This window comes from Scyliorhinus canicula, chromosome 1, assembly GCF_902713615.1.
Source record: "Scyliorhinus canicula chromosome 1, sScyCan1.1, whole genome shotgun sequence".
NCBI classification, from domain to species: Eukaryota; Metazoa; Chordata; class Chondrichthyes; order Carcharhiniformes; family Scyliorhinidae; genus Scyliorhinus; species Scyliorhinus canicula.
The window spans coordinates 252,650,551-252,674,957 of NC_052146.1; the positions used below are offsets into that span (position 1 = coordinate 252,650,551).

Consider the following 24,407-nt stretch of genomic DNA (forward strand, 5'->3'; position numbering starts at 1 on the left):
CCCAGAAGATTGGAGAGCACAGCCAAGGGTTAGTGACTCCGTGCTACAGGCCATAAGAGGGAACCCATTTGTAGCAGTATTGTTCTGCATGGTACGGACAAAGATCTGAAACTGTGCTTGGATGGTGAAACTTGGGGGTACTCAGAGATCCAGAGGAAAGGATGCTCAGAAGATGAGATTGAAATGCTGGAGATGCATCCTGATTGAAGCCATCAATGGAACAACATTTGGAGAGCATTCCCAGGTGGATTTTTCAAATGCGGAGAGCAGAAACCTTTGTGAGAAAGACTGTGTTTCAGTGAGACTGATTGACTCATGTGTGACAAGCATCTAGGTGGATTGTTGAGAAATCCCCAGAATTTGCTTTGGCCACATCTGTCATTTAATTTGGAGTGTGGGGTGTCTGACCACAGTTTGTGAACTGGTTTACATGTACCACATATTTACCCTGAATATTAAGAGTTTAAGATAGATATTGTAAACTGTTTTATCTTTCTTAATTTGTATGTGTACGTGAAGATATAGCTGAGATGAAGGAATAGTGAATATATGAATCATATTCTTTTATTTGTATTGAGATTTTTTCTAAAACCATTTTGTCTGGTGTAATATAATTCATCCTTTTTGATTAATAAATGCTTTATTCAATGCATTAAAAATTCATTAGCAGACACATGTGAATTTGTTCCGCAGCTTTGTTTGGAAACCGTGAAAGAAAAAAGTTAGGATCCATCAAGCCAGGCTGAGATCTGACTTGTCCAGTAGAACTATCAGCTGGGATGGGAACAATATCAAGACTTCTAATGATCAGATTCACTCGGCATCGGTCTTTCCCAACTCTTTCACTCCAATATTTACAAACTTAAAAGGCAAATTCTCTTCCTGCAAATATATCAATATTGAGAAACGATTGCGCTATCATCTTTCAAAAACAAGAAACCTCAGCAAAAACAAGACAGGGAGTTGAAGATGCATTTTACACACTTTTAGGAGAGATTCGGCAATACAGAATGATAAGAGAGAGAGGCCTCTGGAGAGAGGCCATTCACCTGCTCCAATTGTTAGAATGGATTTACCGCTTCATCCCACCTGCTGACACACCAACGAGGCCACAGAGCAGATACATCGCGATACACTACATTGGATAGACATTTAGCTCACATTTTATCAGGAAAAACATCTGTGGCAGGATTCTCTGATCCTGAGTGTTGACGCCTCGTAAATGCCGTCACATTGCACAATGGCGTCAACAGACCTCCAGGAGCAGCGATTCTGAGCCCCTCAGTTGGCCAGCACGGCACTGGAGCAACCCACGCCGCTCCAGCTGCCTATACCAGCGTCAAATGGGCACCGCGGGTCTACACATGCATGCTGCAATTGGCGCAATTGCACGCATGCACGGTGACTTCATTTTCCACGCCAGCCCCAACGCAAAATGGCGTAGGGCTACAGGGGCCAGCGCAGAGCAAAAGAGGCACCCAGCCCGAGAGGCCAGCCCACCGATCGGTAGGCCCTGATCGGGGACCAAGCCACAACTGAGGCCCCCCCTGGGGTCGGACCCCCTCCCCCCCCCAACAAGCCTCCCCCGGAAGGATGCACGTCGAGGTCGTGGGCTGAGAGAATCCCGCCCCTGATCTGTAATTCCGAGATTTTCGTTCACTTGTTGAAAACAAAGTAAAGTCCTACTTTACTATTGGACAGATCACATTAGGTTTGCCTACCTCACGTAGCTCCAGCCGCTGAGCCACGGCCTCCAGGCATTCCTGTCCTGTGCTCTCCACCGACAGCGTGCACTCAATGACATTGTTATCCAGCAATCGGATGCGTGTCACAAAGCAGTTCTTGCTCAGAACGTTGTAGCGTCTGGTCCTCCTCAGTTTCAGTCTGAAAGGCATGGCTCACTAGCCTTGAAAGCAACCTCTTTCAGAACTGAATCCTTCAAGCAGTTGCCTGTTGTCTTACAGCGCCTTTTTCTGCCGAGGGTGAAACCAGCTATCCTTTTCCTGGTGACATTTAAGTACTTGAGACTTCCTATGAACAATGAGATTGAAATTAGATGGAAATACTTTTGAAAGAAACACTTTGACAGTTTGTATCAATGTTTTGAACATAAAATTAAGGCTTGAGGCACAGATCAGTCAAACATCTAGTCGGCATATCTTAATAGAGAGCAGTTAAATACTTGCAATGGAAATGTGTAATTCTTTACATGCAAAAAGTAACATTTTTCCCAAGTTCATTTACTCGTAAATATCACCCTTTGATGTTTTCAGAAAAGGTAATCAATTTCTGAGGGTCTGGTGTATAAGAATCTTTTGAACCATGTGTTTGTATTTATTGATGTAAAGCCAAAAACCGGTTTAATGAGATGTCACAGCATTTTAGCACTTTCAAGATCTTTTTGTCTCACCCCAACCTCTGTCATAATTCAGTACAAATTGACAATATCAATCAGTGAAATCATTAAAGGACAGCCTTTGAGATAAATAAAATGTCACCAATATTGTAGTTAGAGTCGTGGAGTCATACAGTACAGAAGAGGCCTTTCAGCCCATCGAGTCTGCACCAACAGAGCTACCCTAAATCTACACTAATCTCACTTTCCAGCACTTGCCCTTGAATGTTATGAAATTTCAAGTGCTCATCCACGTACATTTTAAAGGTTGTGAGGTTTCCAGCCTCTACTGCCCTCTCAGGTAGCGCATTCCAGACTCCCACTATCCTCTGGGTGAAAATTGTTTTTCACGCATCCCCTCAGAACCTTCTGCTCCTCATGTCAAGTTATGCCCCGGTACTATCCCTTCAACTAAGGGAGCAGCTGCTTCATACCCACCCTGTACATACTCCTCAATCTTATACACTCAATCAGTTCTCCCCTCAGCCTTCTCTGCTCCAAAGAAAACAACACAAGCATATCCAGCCTCTCTTTATAGCTCAAATGCTCCATCCCAGGCAACCTCCTGGTGAATCTCCATTGCACCCTCTCCAAGTGCAATCAGACCCTTCCTATAGTGAGGCCACCAAAATTGCACACACTACTCCAGCTGTGGTCTAAAGTTTTCTAAAGCTCCAACGTAACATCGCTACTCTTGAGTACCGAATTATTATTTTCCAATTAAGGAGCAATTTAGCGTGGCCAATCCACCGACTAGGCACATCTTTGGGTTGTGGGGGTGAAACCCACGCAGACACGGGGAGAATGTGCACACTCCACATGGACAGTGGCCCAGGGCTTGGATCGAACCTGGGTCCTCAGCGCCATAGGCAGCAGCGCTACCCACTGTGCCGCCCTGCTCGTATAATCTCTGCCATGACCAATAAAGGCTAATGTCCTGTATGCCTTCTTAATTACTGTATTAAACTGTCCTACCACCTTCAGGGACCTCTGGACAAGCACCCCAAGATTCCGCTGTTCCTCTGAGCTTCCTAGTGTCCTGCCATTCATTGAGAACTCCCTTGTCTTGTTATGCCTTCCATAGTGCACCGCCTCGCACTTTTCAAGGTTAAATTCCATCTGCCACTGATTTGCCCATCTGACCAACCTATCTATATCTTCCTGTTACCCAAGAGCTTCATCCTCACGATTAACCGCCCTGCCAATCTTTGTGTCATCCACAAACATATCATCCCATCTCCATTCTCACCTACATCGTTTATATACATCACAAAAAGAAGGGACATAACACTGACCCCTGTGGTACGTCACTGGACACCAGCCTCCAGTCTCACAAAGAGTCTTCTATCACCACCCCTTGTCTCCCATCATTAAGCCAGCTTTGGATCCAACGTGCCAAGTTACCCTGGATCCCTTGTGCCTTCTTTATTAGTATCCCACGTGGGACCTTGTCAAAGGCTTTGCTGAAATCCATCTAAACTATATCAACTGCACCACCCTCATGTAAATACCTGATCACCTCCTTGAAGAATTCAATCAAATTCGTTGGGCACCTTAAAATGTTGGGGGCGGTTCGGGGATTGGTGGGAGGAAGGGATTGTTGACATTGTATTTGTTATTGTTGATTGTTGGTGGGTTTAAATGTGGATGAAAATGTGAAAAAGGAATTTTTTTTTAAAAAATCGTTAGGTATGACATCTCTCTGACAAAATCACGCTGACTATCCATGATCAAACCTGGCCTCTCCTTATACCTGATCAAACCTGGCCTCTCCCTATCCCTGATCAAACCTGGCCTCTCCTTATCCCTGATCAAACCTGGCCTCTCCCTATCCCTGATCAAACCCGGCCTCTCCCTATCCCTGATCAAACCTGGCCTCTCCTTATCCCTGATCAAACCTGGCCTCTCCTTATCCCTGATCAAGCCTGGCCTCTCCCTATCCCCTATCAAACCTGGCCTCTCCCTATTCCTGATCAAACCTGGCCTCTCCCTATCCCTGATCAAACCTGGCCTCTCCCTATCCCTGAACAAACCTGGCCTCTCCCTATCCCTGATCAAACCCGGCCTCTCCCTATCCCTGATCAAACCTGGCCTCTCCCTATCCCTGATCTAACCCGGCCTCTCCCTATCCCTGATCAAACCCGGCCTCTCCCTATCCCTAATCAAATGTGTCCTCTCCCTAATCAAAACTGGCCTCTCCCTATCCCTGAACAAACCTGGCCTCTCCCTATCCCTGATCAAACCTGGCCTCTCCCTATCCCTGATCAAACCCAGCCTCTCTCTATCCCTGATCAAACCCGGCCTCTCCCCATCGCTGATCAAACCCGGCCTCTCCCTATCCCTGATCAAACCCGGCCTCTCCCTATCCCTGATCAAACCCGGCCTCTCCCTATCCCTGATAAAACCTGGCCTCTCCCTATCCCTGATCAAACCCGGCCTCTCCCTATCCCTGATCAAACCCGGCCTTTCCCTATCCCTGATCAAACCCGGCCTCTCCCTATCCCTGATCAAGCCTGGCCTCTCCCTATCCCTGATCAAGCCTGGCCTCTCCCTATCCCTGATCACACCCGGCCTCTCCCTATCCCTGATCAAACCTGGCCTCTCCCTATCCCTGATCAAACCCGGCCTCTCCCTATCCCTGATCAAACCCGGCCTCTCCCTATCCCTGATCAAACCCGGCCTCTCCCTATCCCTGATCAAACGTGGCCTCTCCAAGTGGAGATTAATTATCATCTCCTTCAGAATTTTCACCAAACGTTCTCTACCACTGATGAGAGAGAGACTCACTGGTCTGTAATTCCCTGGTTTATCTCTACCACCCTTCTTGAAAAGTGGAACCACATTAGCTGTATGTACATTACTGAGGAGACAGTTGAGATACAACCTTGGCACAGAACAGAAAGAAGCTTTGCAATACCCTCCCTATACAGGTTCAGTATTGATATTAATACTGGGGGTGACAATTTTGCACTGTTCATACTATCAGAATACTCCAGTCCGACCGACGGCACACGGAAATCCCGTTGACAACGGCGGGTACAGAAAATCCCGCTGGCGGGCCGCCTCCTCTACCGAAAAACACGCGGCAGGGTGGTCAGTAAATCCCTCCCGTTAACTCATTAAAACCCACCCAATTCCACAGGGTTAAAAATCAGACCCCAGGTGTAGAACCAACATCTTTCACTTTGATTCTAACCAAAACATATAATTATCTTTATTATTGTCACAAGTAGGCTTATATTAACACTGCAATGAAGTTACTGTGAAAATCCCCTCGTCTCCACGGTACGGGGAATTGAACCCGTGCTGCTGGCCTTTTCTGCATTACAAGCCAGCTGTTTAGCGCAATGTGCTAAACCAACAATGAAGTTACTGTGAAAAGCCCCTAGTCGCCACACTCCGGCACATGTTCGGGTACACAGAGGAGAATTCAGAATGTCCAAATTACCTGACAGCCCGTCTTTTGGGACTTGTGGGAGGAAACCGGAGCACCCGGAGCCACGCAGACACAGGGAGAACGTGCAGACTCCACACAGACAGTGACCCAAGCCGGGAATCAAACCTGGGACCCTGACGTTGTGAAGCAACAGGGCTAACCACTGTGCTACCGTGCCACCGCATCAACGGCATTTCACAAAGCTATAAATCACTTTAGATTCCGAGACAATTATGCAATCCTTTGATAATGTACTGTTGCGTAATCTATTCAAAGCAGGCTAGTAACTTAGTAAATGATTTGCCATAAATTTGTTTCCACATGTAAACCTTTAATTGCTATTCAATAATGATCTGATACTGGCTGATTTACTAGAGATTGAATTAGCTAGTCCTTGCTAAGAGATGGATAGGAGCATGAAAACAAACAAACAATAAATTGTTTGCCTTCTTTTGGCCTCATAAATGAACACCCCGTCCTCTAGAAGATCAAGAAGAGCACCGCACTTATCAATGGCCGAGCAAAAGTGGGCGTGTGACTCGAGAGAAGGACCGGTAAATATGTGACAAGAGTGAAAATCTGCTCACTATTCAACATGCAGGAAGATTTCTGGTCAGTCTTCCCATAAACCACTTTAAGAAAGGAATGAAAGAAACATTTCATTAAGTTGGCAGAATATTAAACGACCAGTTACTTAGTTTCTAGTCTGGAGATTTTCATTTCGATCAGCATTCATTGTTGTGCACTTAACAAACATTAAATGCAGGCAATTACAGTTGAAGCAGGTTTTACACAGACAAAAAAAAACGGTTTGGAAACAACGTTATTTGCTCAAAACGTCTTTGTTCTGGGTTTAGTGATGAGTTTTCCTTTTAAATTTATTGAAGACTGAAAATATATTTTTCTAAAGTCCATAATGAAAGAGGCGATATTACTGATAATTGGTGGATGGCAATATCTATGTATCATTTTACTAAAGCATTCCTAACTACAATTGAGATCGTGGGACAAGTCAAGTCAGTAGTAGACTTACTGCCTTCAAATTCTGCACTAAGGGACAAGCAGGCCTGTTACATTTTTGTTTTCACAACTTTCCCTGACTGCATCGCTGCAGTTTTGAACGAGGCACATTTAAAACATTAGTGTCATTGCAAACGGAGGGCAAAAAAAGCTTAAGACGAAATATTATGTGATGCTGCCAATTGTTTCTACAACTACAACTAGTGGCAAACTTGTAACTATCCACGATTTACCCAAATGTTAAACAGTTCAAATATACTCTTATCCAGATAGATTCCACAATGGGTAGAACCTATATGCTGGTAGTTGTTTTTCAACATTTTCACAGAAGACAGTAAAGAAAATTATACCCGGGCGGCATGTGGCGCAGTGGTTAGCACTGGGACTGCGCGCTGTGGACCCGGGTTTGAATCCCGGCCCTGGGTCACTGTCCGTGTGGAGTTTGTACATTCTCTCCATATTTACGTGGGTTTCACCACCACAATCCAAAGGTATGCAGGTTAGGTGGATTGGCCACGCAAAATTGCCCCTTAATTGGAAAAAAAATAATTGGGTACACTAAATTTTTTTTTTTTTAAATTATACCCGTACCATTTCTGAATGTTTTAATTGTGATTATATCACTTTTGTAAAGTAATTCAGGGTTTATTAAAGTAGCAGAATGACTCAGGAACCAGGCCCTAATCAGATTTGTGAACATACTGAAACCAGATTATGCATGACGGTCTCCTCAAGAACATGCCAATAGTTTCTTTATCCATTCATGGGATTTGAACAATACAGACAAGGCCAGCATTTATTGCTCATGCCTACTTGCCCTCAAGTAGGTGGTGGTGAGCCAGGCTCTTGAATTGCTGCAGTCCATCTGGTGCAGATGCATGCTCAGTGCTGTTAGTTAGGGAGTTCTCCAAGAATGTTTAGAAATAACAGTTATATATTTGCAATTTTGTCCTTGTTCATCTAGGTAGTAGAGATTGCAGGTTTCGAATAGGTTTCTCAAAAACAGTGTTGATGTGCACCTTGTATGTGGTACACATTGTAGCCACCTTGTGCTGGTGGTGTAGGGGTGAATTTTGATTGTGGCGGGTGAATGTCAATCAGGCAGGTTACTTTGTCTTGCATGGTGTTGAGCTTCTGGAGTGTTGTTGGAGTAACGCACTATTTCATTATAATAATAATATAATAATAACAATTTTTATTATGTTCAATAGACTGGAAGTAGAGGAGTGCAGATAAAGAGGTTTATAGGGCATGAGGAGATTACGGATATAGGGAGGGGCCAGGCCAAGAAGGGATTTGAAAGCAAAGACGAGAAAGTATAGAAATCGAGGCAATACTGAACCTGGAGCTAATGTATGTCATGGAGCACAGATGGGATGGGTGAATGGATGCTGTATGAGTTTTGGATTACCTCAAGGTTTAATGAGGTAGAATGTGGAAGGCCGGCCAGGAGCATGTTAAATTCATCAACTCTGGAGGTAACAAAGGCATGAATGAGGGTTTCAGTAGATGAGCTACGGCTAGTGAAATTTTGGAATGCTATGAAGGTGGAAGCAGGTAGTCTTTGTGATGGCACATACATGTGGTTGAAAGTTGAACTTGAGGTCAAATATGTCACAGTTTGCAAACAGCCTAGTTCAGCCTCAGGCTCAGGTTAGAGAGAGGGATGAAGTTAGTGTTGAGGAAAGCATGGGCAGGATTCTCCGCTGGCAGGATGCTCCGTTTTGCCCCATTGACCGGCCAACGTAACAGAGCATCCCGCCAAGTGGTGAGGCAGAAATGTGGCACGGCGGGCTGGAGCGTCCCGCCCATGATTTTCGTGGGGACCAAAGACAAAGGGCACGATTTTCCCAAACAATGTCTACGTTAATTTGTTTCAGATTTTTCTGGAAGTTCCAGTGAGTTCCCCACCGCTACTCAATGACACTTAGTCACTTTTATGCGCCTTGGGGAGTTTCTCACCGGTTTAGCCCACACTTTGAATTTTGTTTTAGCACTGGGGAGCTGAATTCAGAGATTGGGCCGCCATTTTGAAAGGGTGCTCTGATCTCTGTGAGCTTGTGGGGTTCCCACCCATGGGCTATTGTCACCACCCCCCCACACACATGGACACTACCCCCCCACCCCAAGTGAGGACACCCCGCTATGGGGTCCCTCATCTTCAGGCTCCCCAAGCCATCTTTCAGCACTCCCTCCCTTCCAGGACCCCCACCCATCACCTCCAACCACACAGAGGCCCCTACTTACCTGCCCTGCACCTCCACACTCTTCAAACTCCTTGCTCCACCCTCATTTTATGGGCATGCCCCCACCAAGGCCCTTAACAGTGCCACCCTGGAACTCAACACCCTTGCACTGCCACCCTCCTGCCAGGGTGGCAGTACCAAGTGTCAAGGTGTCCAGGTTCCAGTGGGGAGGGCTAGGGAACCATCCTGCACTTATCCTGACCACCCAGGGGTCTCAGATGGCCTCTGAGATCCCCCAGGTGATGTTCCGCCTGTTCCACGTTTATGTGGACCAGCACTGATCGGCGCCCGGCTGCAGCCTCCCTGGAGAGGTCGAAGAATCGCTGGAGGCTGGTGGTTCCCATGTAGGTAGGTCATAAGTAGGTTTATGACCTACTTCCGCAAGCGGTGTTTGGTCACGCCCATTTGGGCCGGAGTTCCAACATTTTGCGGGTCTTCAATAGATTTCTCGAGACGCAGAGGCTGTTGGGAGGCTTGCTGGAGGGCTCTCCCGGGATTTTCCGGCCACATTGTGCTCTCATTCGAGAGCACGCAGCCAGAGAATTGTGCCCAAAAGTGTCAATATTTAATTGGATGAAATTTCAGAACTGGATCTTGGATAAACAGTCTGATAACATTTTGAGGCAAAGAAAGGGTTGGGATACATGGAGGTGAGGTAAAGCTGACTGTTGGCAGTGGATACTAGTGTATTTTAAACGATGTTGTTAAGGGACCGTGTGTAGATGGAAATAGGAGGGGGCCAAGGATTGATCCTCAGAGTGTGAGAGGGACACGTTAATGGTAAGAGAAACCATGGATGACAATGTTCTGGTTACAAATGCATAGAAAAAAACAGAACAAGGCAAGTGCAGTACCACTCCACTGGACAACTGTGGAAAGAGGTTGGAGGAGGATGGTGTGATCGACTGCCCCAAAGGGTGCACAAAGGTTGAGATGGGGTAGTTTGCCTTTGTCACAGTCACACTAGGTGTTATTTGTATCTTTGAAAAGAGCTGTTTTGGTACAGTGGCAGGGAAATAACCTGATTGGAAGAATCCAAACACAGGAGTTCCAGGAAAAATAAGTATGAATTTGGGAAGTGACAGCGTGTTTAAGGACTTTGGGGAGGAAATTGCAGGAGAGTTGGAGATGAGGTGGGAGGATTTGCAAGGTGGGGGAGGGGAGGGTGGTGTCACAGGTTGTTTGCTTGAGGAGTCGGATGATGATGACAGAATTTGAAAGGAACACAACTTGGAGAGAAAACTGTTAACAATGTCAGCCAACATAGGGGCCATGAGACATGTACCTGGAAGATGTTGGAAAGACTCTGGGGAGTAAAATGAAGAGCTCTTTTTAGAAAGCCCAGTCTTGGATGGGCTTGAAGTCACAACATTCACCTGGCTTGTCAGTTAAATTTCAGGTCAATAGTAACCCCTGGAATAATGATGGTGGGGGAATTCAATGATGGTAATGCCATTGAAAGTCAAGACAAGATGGTTAGATTCTCTCTTGTTGGAGATGGTCATTGACTGGCACTTGTGTGGCATGAATCAGCACTTAACAGTCCAAATCAGATTGTTCTTCAAGTCTTGCTCAATTTAATTGCAGACTGCTTCAATATCTGAGGAGTTGCAAATTAACAAAAATCCCCACTTCTGACCTTATGATGGAGAGAAGATCATTGGTGAAGCAGCTGAAGATGGTGCGCTTCAGACACCACCAATGATCTCCTACAACAATGTCCTGGGACTGAGATGACTCATCAACAACAACCACAGCTATCATCCTTGGTATGACTCTAACCAGTGGAAACATTTTCCCCCGACTGATTCCCATCGACTTCAATTTTACAAGGTCTCCTTGATGCTACTCTTACTTCACCTATGAATTCAGTTCTTTTGGCAATGTTTGAACAAAAGCTGTATCAGGGTCTTTAACCAAGAGCCTAAAATAAGCATCGGTGAGCAAGTTATTAATATATAGATATATAGAATTTACAGTGCAGAAGGAGGCCATTCGGCCCATCGAGTCTGCACCGGCTCTTGGAAAGCGCACCCTACCCAAGCCCACACCCCCACCCTATCCCCATAACCCAGTAACCCCGCCCAACACTAAGGGCAATTTTGGAGACTAAGGGCAATTTAGCATGGCCAATCCACCTAATCTGCACATGTTTAGACTTTGGGAGGAAACCGGAGCACCCGGAGGAAACCCACGCACACACGGGGAGAACGTGCAGACTCCGCACAGACAGTGACCCAAGCCGGGAATCGAACCTGGAACCCTGGAGCTGTGAAGCAATTGTGCTAACCATTATGCTACCGTGCTGCCAAGTGCTACTTAATTGGACTGTCTGATCCATTTGATCGGATAGGTTAATTGTGCGATTGCTTAGCCCTGTCTGCAGCATGTGCTTTTGATGTTTAACATGCACGTGGTACAGCTTTGTTATCTCATCAGGTTGCACCACATTTTTAGTTATGTCTGGTGCTGCCGAGTCCTAGAGTTGGCCCTCTATCTTGATGGAAGTAGTAGAGTGATACGGATGCCAGGCCAGGAGGTTACAGATTGTAGTTGAATACAGTATAATTCTGCTGCTGATGGTCCACAGCACCTCATAATGCACCATTTTGTGCTGCTAGATCTGTTCCGAGTCTATCCTATTGATAGTGTCATACAACACAATGGAGTGGTTCTCAGATGTGAAGATGGAACTCATCTGGTCCCAGGCCACTCAGAGTCAGACTATGAAATCTACTTTCCTGAATGCATTTTAACCCCTTCCTATCCTCTATACTTCTTTCAACTTCAACACAGAAGAATAATGATTCATCAGTTGAGGGAAGATTCCCTTGCTGATATGCAATTTTCTACGCTTGAGAGTCAATATTGAGGACACCCATCCAACTTCCTCGAGTGCAAACCACTTCATCACCACCTCCATCGGATCAATTCTGCTGGCAGGACAGTTCATACCCAGTGAACACGCTGGAGGGGACATTGACAACTCTCCCAATGTTGGCACAAGATCTCAGTCTTTACTGAGGAGGACTTTGCAAGGTGAACTGGGCTCAGTGTGTGTCATTGTCTTGCGCAGTGCTTAGATCCATACCAGACAGTCGTTCAGGCTTTATTCTTATGTTTTGGCTGTTTGGAAAAAAACTCAGATTTTACCATCTGTGGTTTGCATCCAAAAGTCTCATGTTACCAGTTTTGTATAAAAAACATCTATTTATATTTTAATACGTTAAAATAGGAGCAAATTTTGAGAAATCATAATTCATGGAGAACTCTTGTTACAGATGAAAACAATTTTAAGATACTAGGTGCAACCTGAAACTTAAGTCCATTTCAAACTGCAAAAACTGTTTGACCAGACAACAAGAAATTAACCTAACCTCAGGCTATGTTTACTTCCAGCAATTTAATTTACTAAAATGGCAATTTTATACACTGCTTCAGACTCGTAGCATTGTGCATTACATAAATTTTCATACGCAGCACTACCCAAGATGCCAGTTACATTAAATGGTATGTCAATCAACACATTTTGGCACACCTCCGGTTTCACATTTAAGTGTCACATTTTTATGTGTCATCTTTGCAGTGATTATCTTCAACTTTATTTCACAAAGCAGCAGCAAATCACAGCCGGAGATGCAGGCAGTGCACCAAGTAGTAAAGAACAAAAAGTCACAAAATTTAAAACAAATGCAAAATGGCAGTCAGCAGGTGAACTAACCTTTACAAAACATATGTTGCAAATATTCTCCCCCCCCACTCAATACATTTTAAATCAAAAGGTATCAGCCAGCACCCCCCCTCCCCCCGAGATCTACCAGCCGCATTGCGCCCGAAAAGCAGCATGGTTGGTAGACGCCTCTTCCGGATCTACCTGGCTCACCACGCCTCGCAGGATAACGATGTGAACCTCACCCATTGTGGGCACAATCACTTTTTGGCAAATCTGCATATTAGAGTGAGACAGCAAGTGTCACTCTAATATGCATTCCCGAGATCTAACCCCCTCGCCTTGGGAGACCACGGGTGAGTAGAGTTCAGTGCTGGTCTCCACAAACAGGGACCAGATGGAACTATTTGTGGGGGTCTCCCAGAGGATCAGAGACCCTCTGGGCAGGGTGGCATCCTGGTACTGCTGGTGCCACCCAGACACTAAGCCTGGCACCCTGGCAGTGTAACCTGGGTACCTGCCTGGCACTGCCCAGGTGGCACTGCCATAAGGAGAGGACCTCCTTATAGGCGAGTCGGGGCTTGGGGGGGTTTGGGAGTCGAGCAATCGGAACACCATTTTTAGCGGTGCTCCTCAGTGTAGAAAACGGGACTAAATGCGGCCTCAGACGTGCATTCTAAGCTGCGATCTACACGAATGGCCATTCAATAGCGCGGTGTGTCTCGGCACTCCAAGCTCTGGGACATACCTGACATGGGCGATGGGACTCCAATGGGACTCCGTTTCCATGAGTTACAACTACACCTGCACAATCTGAGCACATGCACTATACTCAATGTTCCAGGGTGTATCAGTAAAATTGTGTAAGGCCACTTGTGCAATAACTTAGAAGCATATCTTTCTTTGAGCTAGGTTTGGAATCTGTGCATTTGTCAACAAGTAGAAAACTGTAGCGTAATTATTTCAACCATCCCAGAAAGCATTAAAATTTTACCAGCAAACCTTATGACGGCAAATCCTTAGCTCAATAATGTTATAATTTCTCCAAGGAACAATTTTCCCTCCTCCCTCTCCAAAATGTCAGTAACCTGATTAAATATACATACTTAACAAAAAATGCAGAGCCAACCCCACGGAACACTGCAAAATGCTACCATTTCAAAAGGTTCTTGTTAACAGAATGCTCATTAGTTGACATGTACCTCATTACTGTTCATTACAACAAGAGCTCAAATAAGCATCTGTACATATTATATGATACAGTATAACCATCACATTTAACTAAGGCATGATGTGACAAATACTAAGATGCATTTTGAAGAGTTGCTCCAGAATTCAAATCAATACGGCAAGAAAAGATTTTTTTCATTCACTGCCAGTAAAACATATTTTGATCTCGAATACTTCACATTTGTTTGTCTAAGATTTGTTCAAATATGAGGCAAGGTTTGGTTTTTACATGCCCAGAACAGGTTTTCTTTTTCATTGCCGTTGGCAGATTGAACAACTAGGAATTCCAAACTTGGAACCAAGCATTTTGCAACGCATTACGCAAAACTGATCAGGGCGGAAGCTCCAGAAACACAAGTGCCTGCACTTATTGTAAATACTTAATGGAGAAATGGGACCTGTCTAATGAAATAAGGATAGGGAAGAGAAGATGACACTGGGTGGATACCAATCATACATTTCAAAGAGATGGCAAATAGATAAATATTTAGCCATTCTATTTTCCTCATCATTGACTTGGAGAGATGCACAGAATCTCATGTCACATCTCCCCCGAGATTTTAACTTTGAGTGGATGGACGGATGAGGTGAATTCTCCCAGAACACGAGTGTGTCCAGAACCAGGGGTAACAGTCTGAGGATTCAGGGTAAACCATTTCGGACAGAGATGAGGAGACATTTCTTCACTCAAAGAGTGATGAGCCTGTGAAATTCATTACCACAGGAAGTAGTTGATGCTAAAACATTGAATATATTCAAGTGCGGCTAGATATAGCACTTGGGGAGAATGGGATCAAAGGCTATGGCAAGAAGCAGGATTAGGTTATCAAATTGGATGATCAGCCATGATCGTGATAAATGGCAGAGCAGGCTCAAAGGGCTGAAAGATCTCCCCCTGCTCCTATCTTCTATGTATCAACGTGAAGTCCAGGCAACAATTTGAGTAAGCTTGACAGGATTCTGGGGTACCGCAGGGTTCAGTGCTGGGCTCCAGCTATTCTCAATATCCATTAATGATTTAGACGAAGGAATTGCATGCAATATCTCCAAATTTGCAGATGACACTAAGCTGGGTAGCAGTGTGTGCTGTAAGGAGGATGCAAAGAGGCTGCAGGCCGACTTGGTCAGGCTGGCTGAGTGGGCAAATGCAATGATGCAATGTAATGTGGGTAAATGTGAGGTTATTGGTGGCAAAAACAGGAAGGCAGATTATCTGAATGGTGACATTTTAGGAAAAGGTGAAGTGCAACGAGACCCGAGTGTCATGCTGGAACAGTCACCGAAGGTTGGCATTCAGGTACAGCAGGTGGTGAGGAAAGCTAATGGCATGCTGGCCTTCATAGCCAGAGGATTTCAGTATAGGAGTTGGGATGTCTTGCTGCAATTATACAGGGCTTTGGCGAGGCCACACCTGGAATATTGTGTGCAGTTTTGGTCTCCTAGTTTGAGGAAGGGCATTCTTGCTAATGAGGGCGTCCAGCAGAGGTTCACCAGACTAATTCCTGGGATAGCAGGACTGACATAGGAAGAAAGACTGGATCAATGGGCTTGTACTCATTGGAGATTAGAAGAATGAAGAGGGGTTCTCATAGAAACATAAAATCCTGATGGGATTGGACAGGCTCCAGGTTCCGTGTGGAGTTTGCCCATTCTCCATGTGTTTGTGTGGGTCTCACCTCCACAACTCAAAGATGTGCAGGGTCGGTTGATTGGCCATGCTAAATTGTCCCTTAATTGAAAAAAATAATTGGGTACTCCAAAAAAAACATTTTAAGAAGGGACTAGGGAGGTTAGATGCAGGAAGCATGTTCCCGATGTTGGGGTCATACAGTACTAGGGTCACAGCCTGAGAATAAGGGATATATCATTCAAGACTGAGATTAGGAAGAATGTTTTCTCTCAGAGTTGTGAACTTGTGGAATTCTCCACCACAGAAAGCTGTTGGGGCCAGTTCATTGGATATATTCAAGAGGGAACTGGACGTGGCCCTTGTGGCTAAAGGGATCAAGGGGTATGGAGAGAAAGCGGCAGTGGGATACTGAATTTGCATGATCAGCCATGATCATGTTGAATGGTGGTGCAGGCTCGAAGGCCGAATGGTCTACCCCTGCACCTGTTTTCAATGATTCTATGTTAAACAGGCTAGAGGCTTGGACTAATAATCTGGAGAATACGAGCTCAAGTTCCAACATGGCAGTTTTTGAATTGCATTCAGTTAAAAAAAATGTGGAATTAAAAAGCTATAGTAAAAGCCTTCAGATTATTGGGAAAACCCAATGCCCTTTCAGAGAAGAAACCTAACATGCGTACCCAGTTTGGAATATATATGACTCCAGTCCCACAACAATGCCCTCGTTTGTCTTCATCCCAAGAATTAAAAGTTAACCCAGCAAATTGGGCATTAGATTTATCAAGGGGCAGAACTATGAACGTCAAATTCTTACTGTTTCAACATGATTCACGGCAGAGCAATACAGAGGATGCCAAGAAATGTTGCTGTTGTGTAAATAATGATCTGAATACCTGCACTAAATTTCTTGAAATATCTGTGCTGTACACAGTTGATGCACCATTACTGTACGCCAGGCATTGAATGCAGATTCAGAGTCAATGCATCTTAAAAATGATAGTATCCCTGCAGTGCAGGAGGCCATTCGGCCCATCGATTCTGCACTGACCCTCGGACACTAAGGGGCAATTTAGCATGGCCAATACACGTAACCTGCACATCTTTCGACTGTGGGAGGAAACCGGAGCACCCAAAGGAAACCCTTACAGACACTGGGAGAACGTTCAAACTCCACAGTCACCCAAGGCTGGAATTAAACCCGGATCCTGGCACTGAGGCAGCAGTGCTAACCAGTGTGCAACGTGCTGCCCTTAAAAAAACAGCAAGCTCCACAGCATTAAAAAGGAATATTCAACATGACATCTGTATAATTTACATCAACTTCTCTAAACAAATGTACAGATTTGATTGGAATCTCTAAGTTACTTTAGGACTTATTGCCATACAGTTTATCGTGAATCCTTTTGACTAACACAAGGAAGATGCCCTACCACTTTGACAAAGGTTTTACATTTTAACAAGACTTTGGGATGGTGAATATATGTAACGTACATATTGATGTACCATCAATTCGACTCGAGACACAATTAGGATCCGAACTGTGGCTTTAATCAGCTAGTTGTTAGCCCTTTCGACTACAGAGAAAGGCAGACCACCGGGAACTCTGGGTACTTATACCCCGCCTCAGAGGCAGGGCCTACTTGCCTCTCGATCAATTGGAGAGCAGTCACATGACTAGTCCCAACCAATCGGACGAGAGGCACATGACCAGCCAGAGCCAATGGGAAGCCAGTGCTCTGCACCAATGGCAGTGCTCATATCCATACCATCACACATATGCAACCACAACACATATGATTCCCTCTATTTGAAATAGGCCTTTTTGTTACAGTACTCGAATTCCTATCTGCTGTGCAAAGCGTTTGTGTCGTTACTTCAAACGAAATTCTGTTCATATACGAAACATAAATCAGAGGTAAAATGGGTGCCATGCCAAATAAATCAACAATTTAGTTCATGCACTTGGACCTCACATGATGTAGCAGATCAGAAATGCTAGAATCTGATGCCAAGACAGAGATCCTGTAGCAAACAATATCAATACCTTTGTGGGGTGTGGACTGGCAATCCCTCGTCTAGTGAACGACTGCCTGAGCAATGCAATTATGTTATTCCACAGCAGGAACCTCCTCAGCAAGCTTCAGCATGGCTGGTTCCTTGAAACCCGAGCAGTGGTGTGCAGTGCTTTAGCCAGAAAGAGGCCGTCTAACCAACCAATGCCAGTGCCTCGCTTTTTTTCCTTGGCCAACTGCAGTTTACCCTCAGCTTGTGACTGTATTTCTTTGCAAGGAACAGTTTTACAATTTCTCTTTCCTAGGGGGGAAAAAAACAATTCAGCTTCAGATATCATGTCTGTTCTTGTTATTCCTTCTGTGAATGGAATGTTGCTCTGGATACAGTCCAGCATTCCACTTAAGGCAAAACAAACAGAACAGCCACGGAAGGTAATGTGTAATCCTGAACCAGACAATTTAGAAAGGCAACCTGTGAGACCAAATGTAAACAGTCGGAGCAATATTTGGGCTGCGTGCTTTTTTCATTCACGTGACACCGTAACGAGTATGAACACCATTTGTCAGACACTCTAGTCATCTGGAGGAAGAGCAGTTTCTGGAAGTTCAGCAAGATGGAAGGCATTTCAAGTTCCTATCCTTCCCAACATATTTCATGAGTTACATTCTCCAAGTGTTATCCCACTCCAAAATCAACATTCCTCACACATTTGTCCTCCCAGATCTAGAACTACCCTGCCGAGACACTGAATCACTACCACGTCATGGCACTTGACAATTATAGTAACAAATAAAAATAATATTACCCCCTCTCTCTTCTTCACCATATCAAAAGGTAATGAAACCTATTTCATGTCATAGGTTAAGCACCAACAATGCAGTTGATTTCCCTGCCGCACTACATCTTTCAAATTAGGTGTCACTAAAAAGCCCTGTCAATGGTGATTTCATGGAAAACATTTTTGAAAGAATGGGACAAAACACTAGGCATGACCTTTTTGGAAAAAGGGGATGCAAGAATAATTGTTGAAAAGTTAGACATGCTTTTTGTGTTGCTCTCATCAGGACAGATGCAAGAAAGGGCAGCACGGTGGCACAGTGGTTACCATTGCTGCCTACGGCGCTGAGGACCCGGGTTCAAATCCCGGCTCTGGGTCACTGTCCGTGAGGAGTTTGCACATTCTCCCCGTGTCTGCGTGGGTTTCACCCCCACAACCCAAAAGATGTGCAGGATAGGTGGATTGGCCACGCTAAATTGCCCCTTAATTGGAAAAAAATAATTAGGTACTAATTTATTTTTTTTAAAAGGACAGATGCAAGAATGTCGAATTTCTTTTTTTTTAAAATTATTTTTATTCAAATTTTTGCCAAAAACAATTTTTGCATAACCGTACGCAACAATTAGCAGAACAAAATAAATGTTAACTGTATATACAACGAAAAGAACAATAAAAAGTAACGATTCTCCCCCCCCCCCCCCAGGATGCTGCTGACCTTTACTGCTCTCCTAGAAAGTCGAGGAACGGCTGCCACCTCCGAGAGAACCCCGCCATGGACCCTCTCAAGGCAAACTTTATTTTCTCAAGACTGAGAAACCCAACCATGTCACTAACCCAGGTCTCTACACTCGGGGGCTTCACGTCCCTCTGTCTCCGGGCTACCAGGGAGGCAAAGGCCAACACGTCGGCCTCTTTCGCTTCCTGAACTCCCGGATCGTTGGACACACCAAAGATCGCTATCTCTGGACTCGGCACCACCCGCGTGTCTATGATCTTGGACATTGCCTTAGCAAAACCCCGCCTGAACTCCTTAACTCCTTAAGAGCCGGGCATGCCCGGAACATATGGACATGATCTGCAGGGCTTCCCGCACACCACGCACATTTATCCTCAACCCCAAAGAGCTTGCTCATCCTGGTTGCCATCATGTGCGCCCAGTGAACCACCTTAAACTGGATTAAGCTAAGCCTGGCACATGATGAAGAGGAATTGACCCTATATAGGGCATCCGCCCATAGGCCCGCATCCAGCTCCCCACCTAGCTCCTCCTCCCATTTGCCCTTAAGCTCCTCTACTGGGGCTTCCTCCACCTCCTTAAGTTCCCGGTAGATGTCCAAAACCTTTCCCTCCCCTACCCAGGTGCCGGAGACCACCGTATCCTGTGTGGGGGTAGCAGCGGGAATGATACCACCTGTTTTTTCAGAAAGGCGCATACCTGAAGGTATCTGAAAGCGTTTCCAGGGGGCAAACTAAATTTCTCCTCTAGCGCTTTCAGGCTGGGAAAGGTCCCGTCTATGAACAGGTCCCCCATCCGTTTAATGCCTGCCCTATGCCAGCTTTGAAACCCTCCGTCTATCCTGCCCGGGACAAATCTATGATTATTACGTATCAGGGTCCAGACTGAGGCTCCCTCCACCCCCCTGTGCCTTCTCCACTGACCCCAGATCTTTAATGCCGCCACCACCAACGGACTAGAGGAGTAGCGTGCCAGCGAGAACGGCAGAGGTGCCGTTACAAGTGCCCCGAGGCTGGTACCATTGCATGAGGCCGCCTCTAACCACTCCCACGTCGACCCCTCCCCCAATACCCATTTCTTAATCATGCCCTCAGAGGGAGGGGAGGCAGAAGTGTCGGTGGCAGCCAATAGTAACTGCAAAAGTTCGGCAGCGCCAGCCCCCCCCCCCCCCCCCCCCCCCGACTGTGCTTTAGGTAGACAGTCTCTTTACTTGCAGTGTCTTATTTGCCCAAATGAATCCTGAGATGATCTTGTACACACGCTTAAAGAAGGACGGAGGGTGAAGATGGGAAGGCACTGGAAGATGAACAGAAATCTGGGGAGGACCGTCATCTTAACGGTCTGCACCCTCCCCGCTAAATATAGCGGAGCATGTCCCACCTTTTGAAGGCCTCTCCATCTGCTCTACCAGCCGAGATAGATTAAGCTTCTGAAGGGCATCCCACTTTCGAGCCACCGGTATCCCAGGTACCGAAAGCTCTTCCCGACCAACTTCAGCGGAAACTCTCCCAATCCCTTTTCCTGCCCCTCAGCTTCGATCACGAACATCTCGCTTTTCTTCTCATTTAGTTTGTACCCCGAGAAATTGCCAAAGTCCCTCAGAATCTGCATGACCTTCCCCCATCCCCTCTAGTGGGTCCAAAATGTACAGGAGCAATCATCCGCATAAAGCGAGACCCGATGCTCCTCCCCCCCCCCCCGAACCCCCGCCAGTTCTTTGAAGTCCGCAGCGCTATAGCCAGCGGCTCTATCGCAAGGGCGAATAATAACGGGGAGAGGGGGCACCCCTTACTCGTCCCATTGTGGAGCCGAAAGTATTCCGACCTCACCCTGTTCGTGCACACACTTGCCACGGGGGCCTGGTAGAGTATCTGGACCCAACCTATGAACCCCTCACCGAATCAGAATCTTCTTAGCGCTTCCCACAGGTACTCCCATTCCACCCGGTCAAAGGCTTTCTCCGCGTCCATTGCCGCCACCACTTCTGCCTCCCCTCCCTCTGAGGGCATCATGATGATGTTTAGGAGCCTCCGTACATTGGAGTTCAATTGCCTGCCCTTGACAAAGCCTGTCTGACCCTCCCCTATCACCCCAGGGACACAGTCCTGAATCCCTGCAGCTGAGATCTTGGCCAGCATTTTGGCTTCTACGTTCAGGAGCAATATCGGTCTATACGATCCACACTGTAGCGGATCTTTCTCTCGCTTGAGGATGAGTGAAATCGAAGCCTGTGACATTGTTGGGGAGGGTCCCTCTCTCTTTGGCCTCATTAAAGGTCCTTAGTAGGAGTGGGCACAGCAGTTCCAAAAATTTCTTGTAGAGTTCTACAGGGTAGCCGTCCGGCCCCAGGGCTTTGCCCGATTGCATGTTCCCTAAACCCTTTACCATCTTTTCCAGCTCTATCGGGGCCCCCAGACCCTCTGCCAGATCCTCTTCCACCTTTGGGAACCTCAGTTGGTCCATGAATTGCTTCATCCCCTCCCCGGCGGGGGCTCTGACTCATACAATTTAGCGTAAAACGCCCTAAAGACTTTGTTCACCTGCTCTGGGTCTATGACCATGCTGCCCTCCTTATCCCGTACTTCCCCAATTTCCCTGTCCGCCTCCCTCTTGCAAAGTTGGTGCACCAGTATTCTACCCGCTTTCGTAGACAGCCTCTTTAACCTTCCTCAGCTGTGTTACCGCCTTCCCAGTGGTCAGCAGGTCGAATTCCGCCTGCAGCCTTCGGCGCTCTTTCAGTAGCCCCATCTCGGGGGTCTCCGCGTAGCTCCTGTCTACTCTGAGTATCTCCCCGACTAGCCTTTCTCCCTCCACTCTTTCTTTAGAACATAGAACATAGAACAGTACAGCACAGAACAGGCCCTTCGGCCCTCGATGTTGTGCCGAGCCATGATCACCCTACTCAAACCCACATATCCACCCTATACCCGTAACCCAACAACCCCCCCCCCCCCCCCCCCCCCCCCCCTTAACCTTACATTTTTTTAGGACACTACGGGCAATTTAGCATGGCCAATCCACCTAACCCGCACATCTTTGGACCGTGGGAGGAAACCGGAGCACCCGGAGGAAACCCACGCACACACGGGGAGGACGTGCAGACTCCACACAGACAGTGACCCAGCCGGGAATCGAACCTGGGACCCTGGAGCTGTGAAGCATTTATGCTAACCACCATGCTACCGTGCTGCCCTAAGTAGGAGTGGGCACAGCAGTTCCAAAAATTTCTTGTAGAGTTCTACAGGGTAGCCGTCTGGCCCCAGGGCTTTGCCCGATTGCATGTTCTTTCTTCTCTCTATGGGAGCTGATAGAGATCAACTCCCCTCTGATAACTGCCTTCAGGGCCTCCCACACCGTGGATGCCACTACCTTTCCCGTATCATTAGTTTCCAGGTAATTCTTGATGTTCCTCCTTAGCCGCCCACAAACCTCGTCATCTGCCAGCAGCCCCGCATCTAGCCTCCATAGTGGGGGCTGACCGGTCTCTTCCCCAAGACGCAAATCAACCCAGTGTGGAGCATGATCGGAGACTGCAATGGCCGAGTATTCTGTTGCCTCCACCCGAGGGATCAACGCCCTGCTCATCACAAAGAAATCTATACGGGAGTAGACTTTGTGGACATGGGAAAAGAGAGAGAACTCTTTCGCCCTCGGTCGGGCGAATCTCCACAGGTCTACGTCCTCCACCTGTTCCATGAATCCCCTCAGTTCTTTAGCCGCCGCTGGTCGCTTCCCCGACCTGGGGTTTGACCGGTCCAGTACAGGATCTATAACTGTGTTAAAGTCACCCCCCCCCCCCCATAATCAGATTGTGTGAGTCTAAGTCTGGAATTTTACCCAGCGTGTGTCTCATAAACTCCACGTTGTCCCAATTCGGGGAGTTAATATTCACTAGCACAACTCGAGTCCCCCGCTGCCAATTATGTATCTGCCCCCCATGTCAGCTATAACATTCCCTGCCTCAAAAGCCACCCGTTTGCTGACCAGGATTGCCAATCCTCTGGTCTTTGAATCCAGCCCCGAATGGAACATCTGGCCCACCCACCCTTTTCTCAATCTTGTTTGGTCCGAAAGTGTTAGGTGAGTCTCCAGTAGCATGGCTACTTCTGCCTTTAACCCCTTTAGGTGCGAGAACACGCGAGCCCTCTTCAGCCCATTCAGGCCCCACAGATTCCACATGATCAGCCTGGATGGGGGGCTGACCCCCCACCCCTCCCCCTTCCCCTGCTGACTAGCCATCTTCCTTTGTTGGCCAGCCACGAGCCCGCATCCCCCACTTACTCGAGCCCTCCCATTGGAAGCCCCCCTCTAACTCTCCCTCTGTTCCCCCATGTTGGCACCATTTCTGTCAGCCAAGCAGCCATCCCCCCCCTCCTCCCCAGCAACCCCGTGATCCCAAACCCCCAAGTCAAGCACCCGCTTGACACTGGCTCTCCCCCATTACGCTTCTGTGAGTCAGCTGACCCATGCTGACCCCGGCTGCACCCGCCTCTGTCTCAGATTACTCAGGTGCCTCATTTTGCAGGCCCCTCCCTCCCTATGGAAAGCCCAACTTATCTGCTTCAGCGGCTCCCAAAGAACATTTTCCGCCCCTCCCCCCAGCAAAACAAACAGCAAAGCCCGGGCGCAAACCCGGCCCCATCAAAGAAATGGCTCCAGTAGCCAGGAGAGCAGCCCTGCGTGTAGGGCTCCCCTCCTCCCTCTGCGGCAAAGTTCTGCAAAAGCAGAAAGCGTGGCCGAAGATACAGGGAACAAACAAAAATAAGAGAAAAAATAAGAGGAAACAACATAATGTCATTGCCACCGGCTACTCGGCAATTACCATCCCCCACCAGAGTAACGTCCCAGTGTGGCTGTCCTTCAGTTCGAGTCCAAAGTTTCTTGTTTGATGAAATTCCACGCCTCGTCCGGTGTATCAAAGTAATGGTGGCAATCTTGGTAAATGACCCATAGCCTCGCCGGATGCAGCAGCCGAACCTCACCCCTTTGCTGCGGAGGGCCGCCCTAGCACGGTTGAATCCAGCTCGGCTCTTGGCTAGTTCTGCTCCCAGGTCCTGGTAGATGCGGATTATGCTGTTCTCCTACCTGCTACTCCACTCCTTTGTAGCCCATCGCAGGCCTCATTCCTTATCTGAGAAGCGATGGAACCGTACCACCATGGCCCTCGGCGGTTCATTCGTTTTGGGCTTCCTTGCAAGGACTCTGTGCGCCCCATCCAGTTCCAGAGGCCGAGGGAATGCTTCTGGCCCCATC

At 47.0% G+C, this 24,407-nt stretch overlaps 1 protein-coding gene across 3 annotated transcripts in view; it reads right to left on the minus strand.

The window, feature by feature from the left end:
* LOC119973426 (tyrosine-protein phosphatase non-receptor type 14-like) overlaps window positions 1–24,407 on the minus strand; it is a 332,770-nt gene that overhangs the window by 212,563 nt on the left and 95,800 nt on the right. For 2 of the 3 annotated variants that reach the window (XM_038811552.1, XM_038811532.1), the window contains exon 2: window positions 1,722–2,031. In XM_038811552.1, coding sequence (XP_038667480.1) covers window positions 1,722–1,895 — 174 coding nt within the window. In that variant the 5' untranslated portion in view covers window positions 1,896–2,031. Of the gene's footprint in view, window positions 1–1,721; window positions 2,032–17,671; window positions 17,995–24,407 lie in introns of those variants that run through there. The other variant, XM_038811542.1, reaches the window with a different exon arrangement.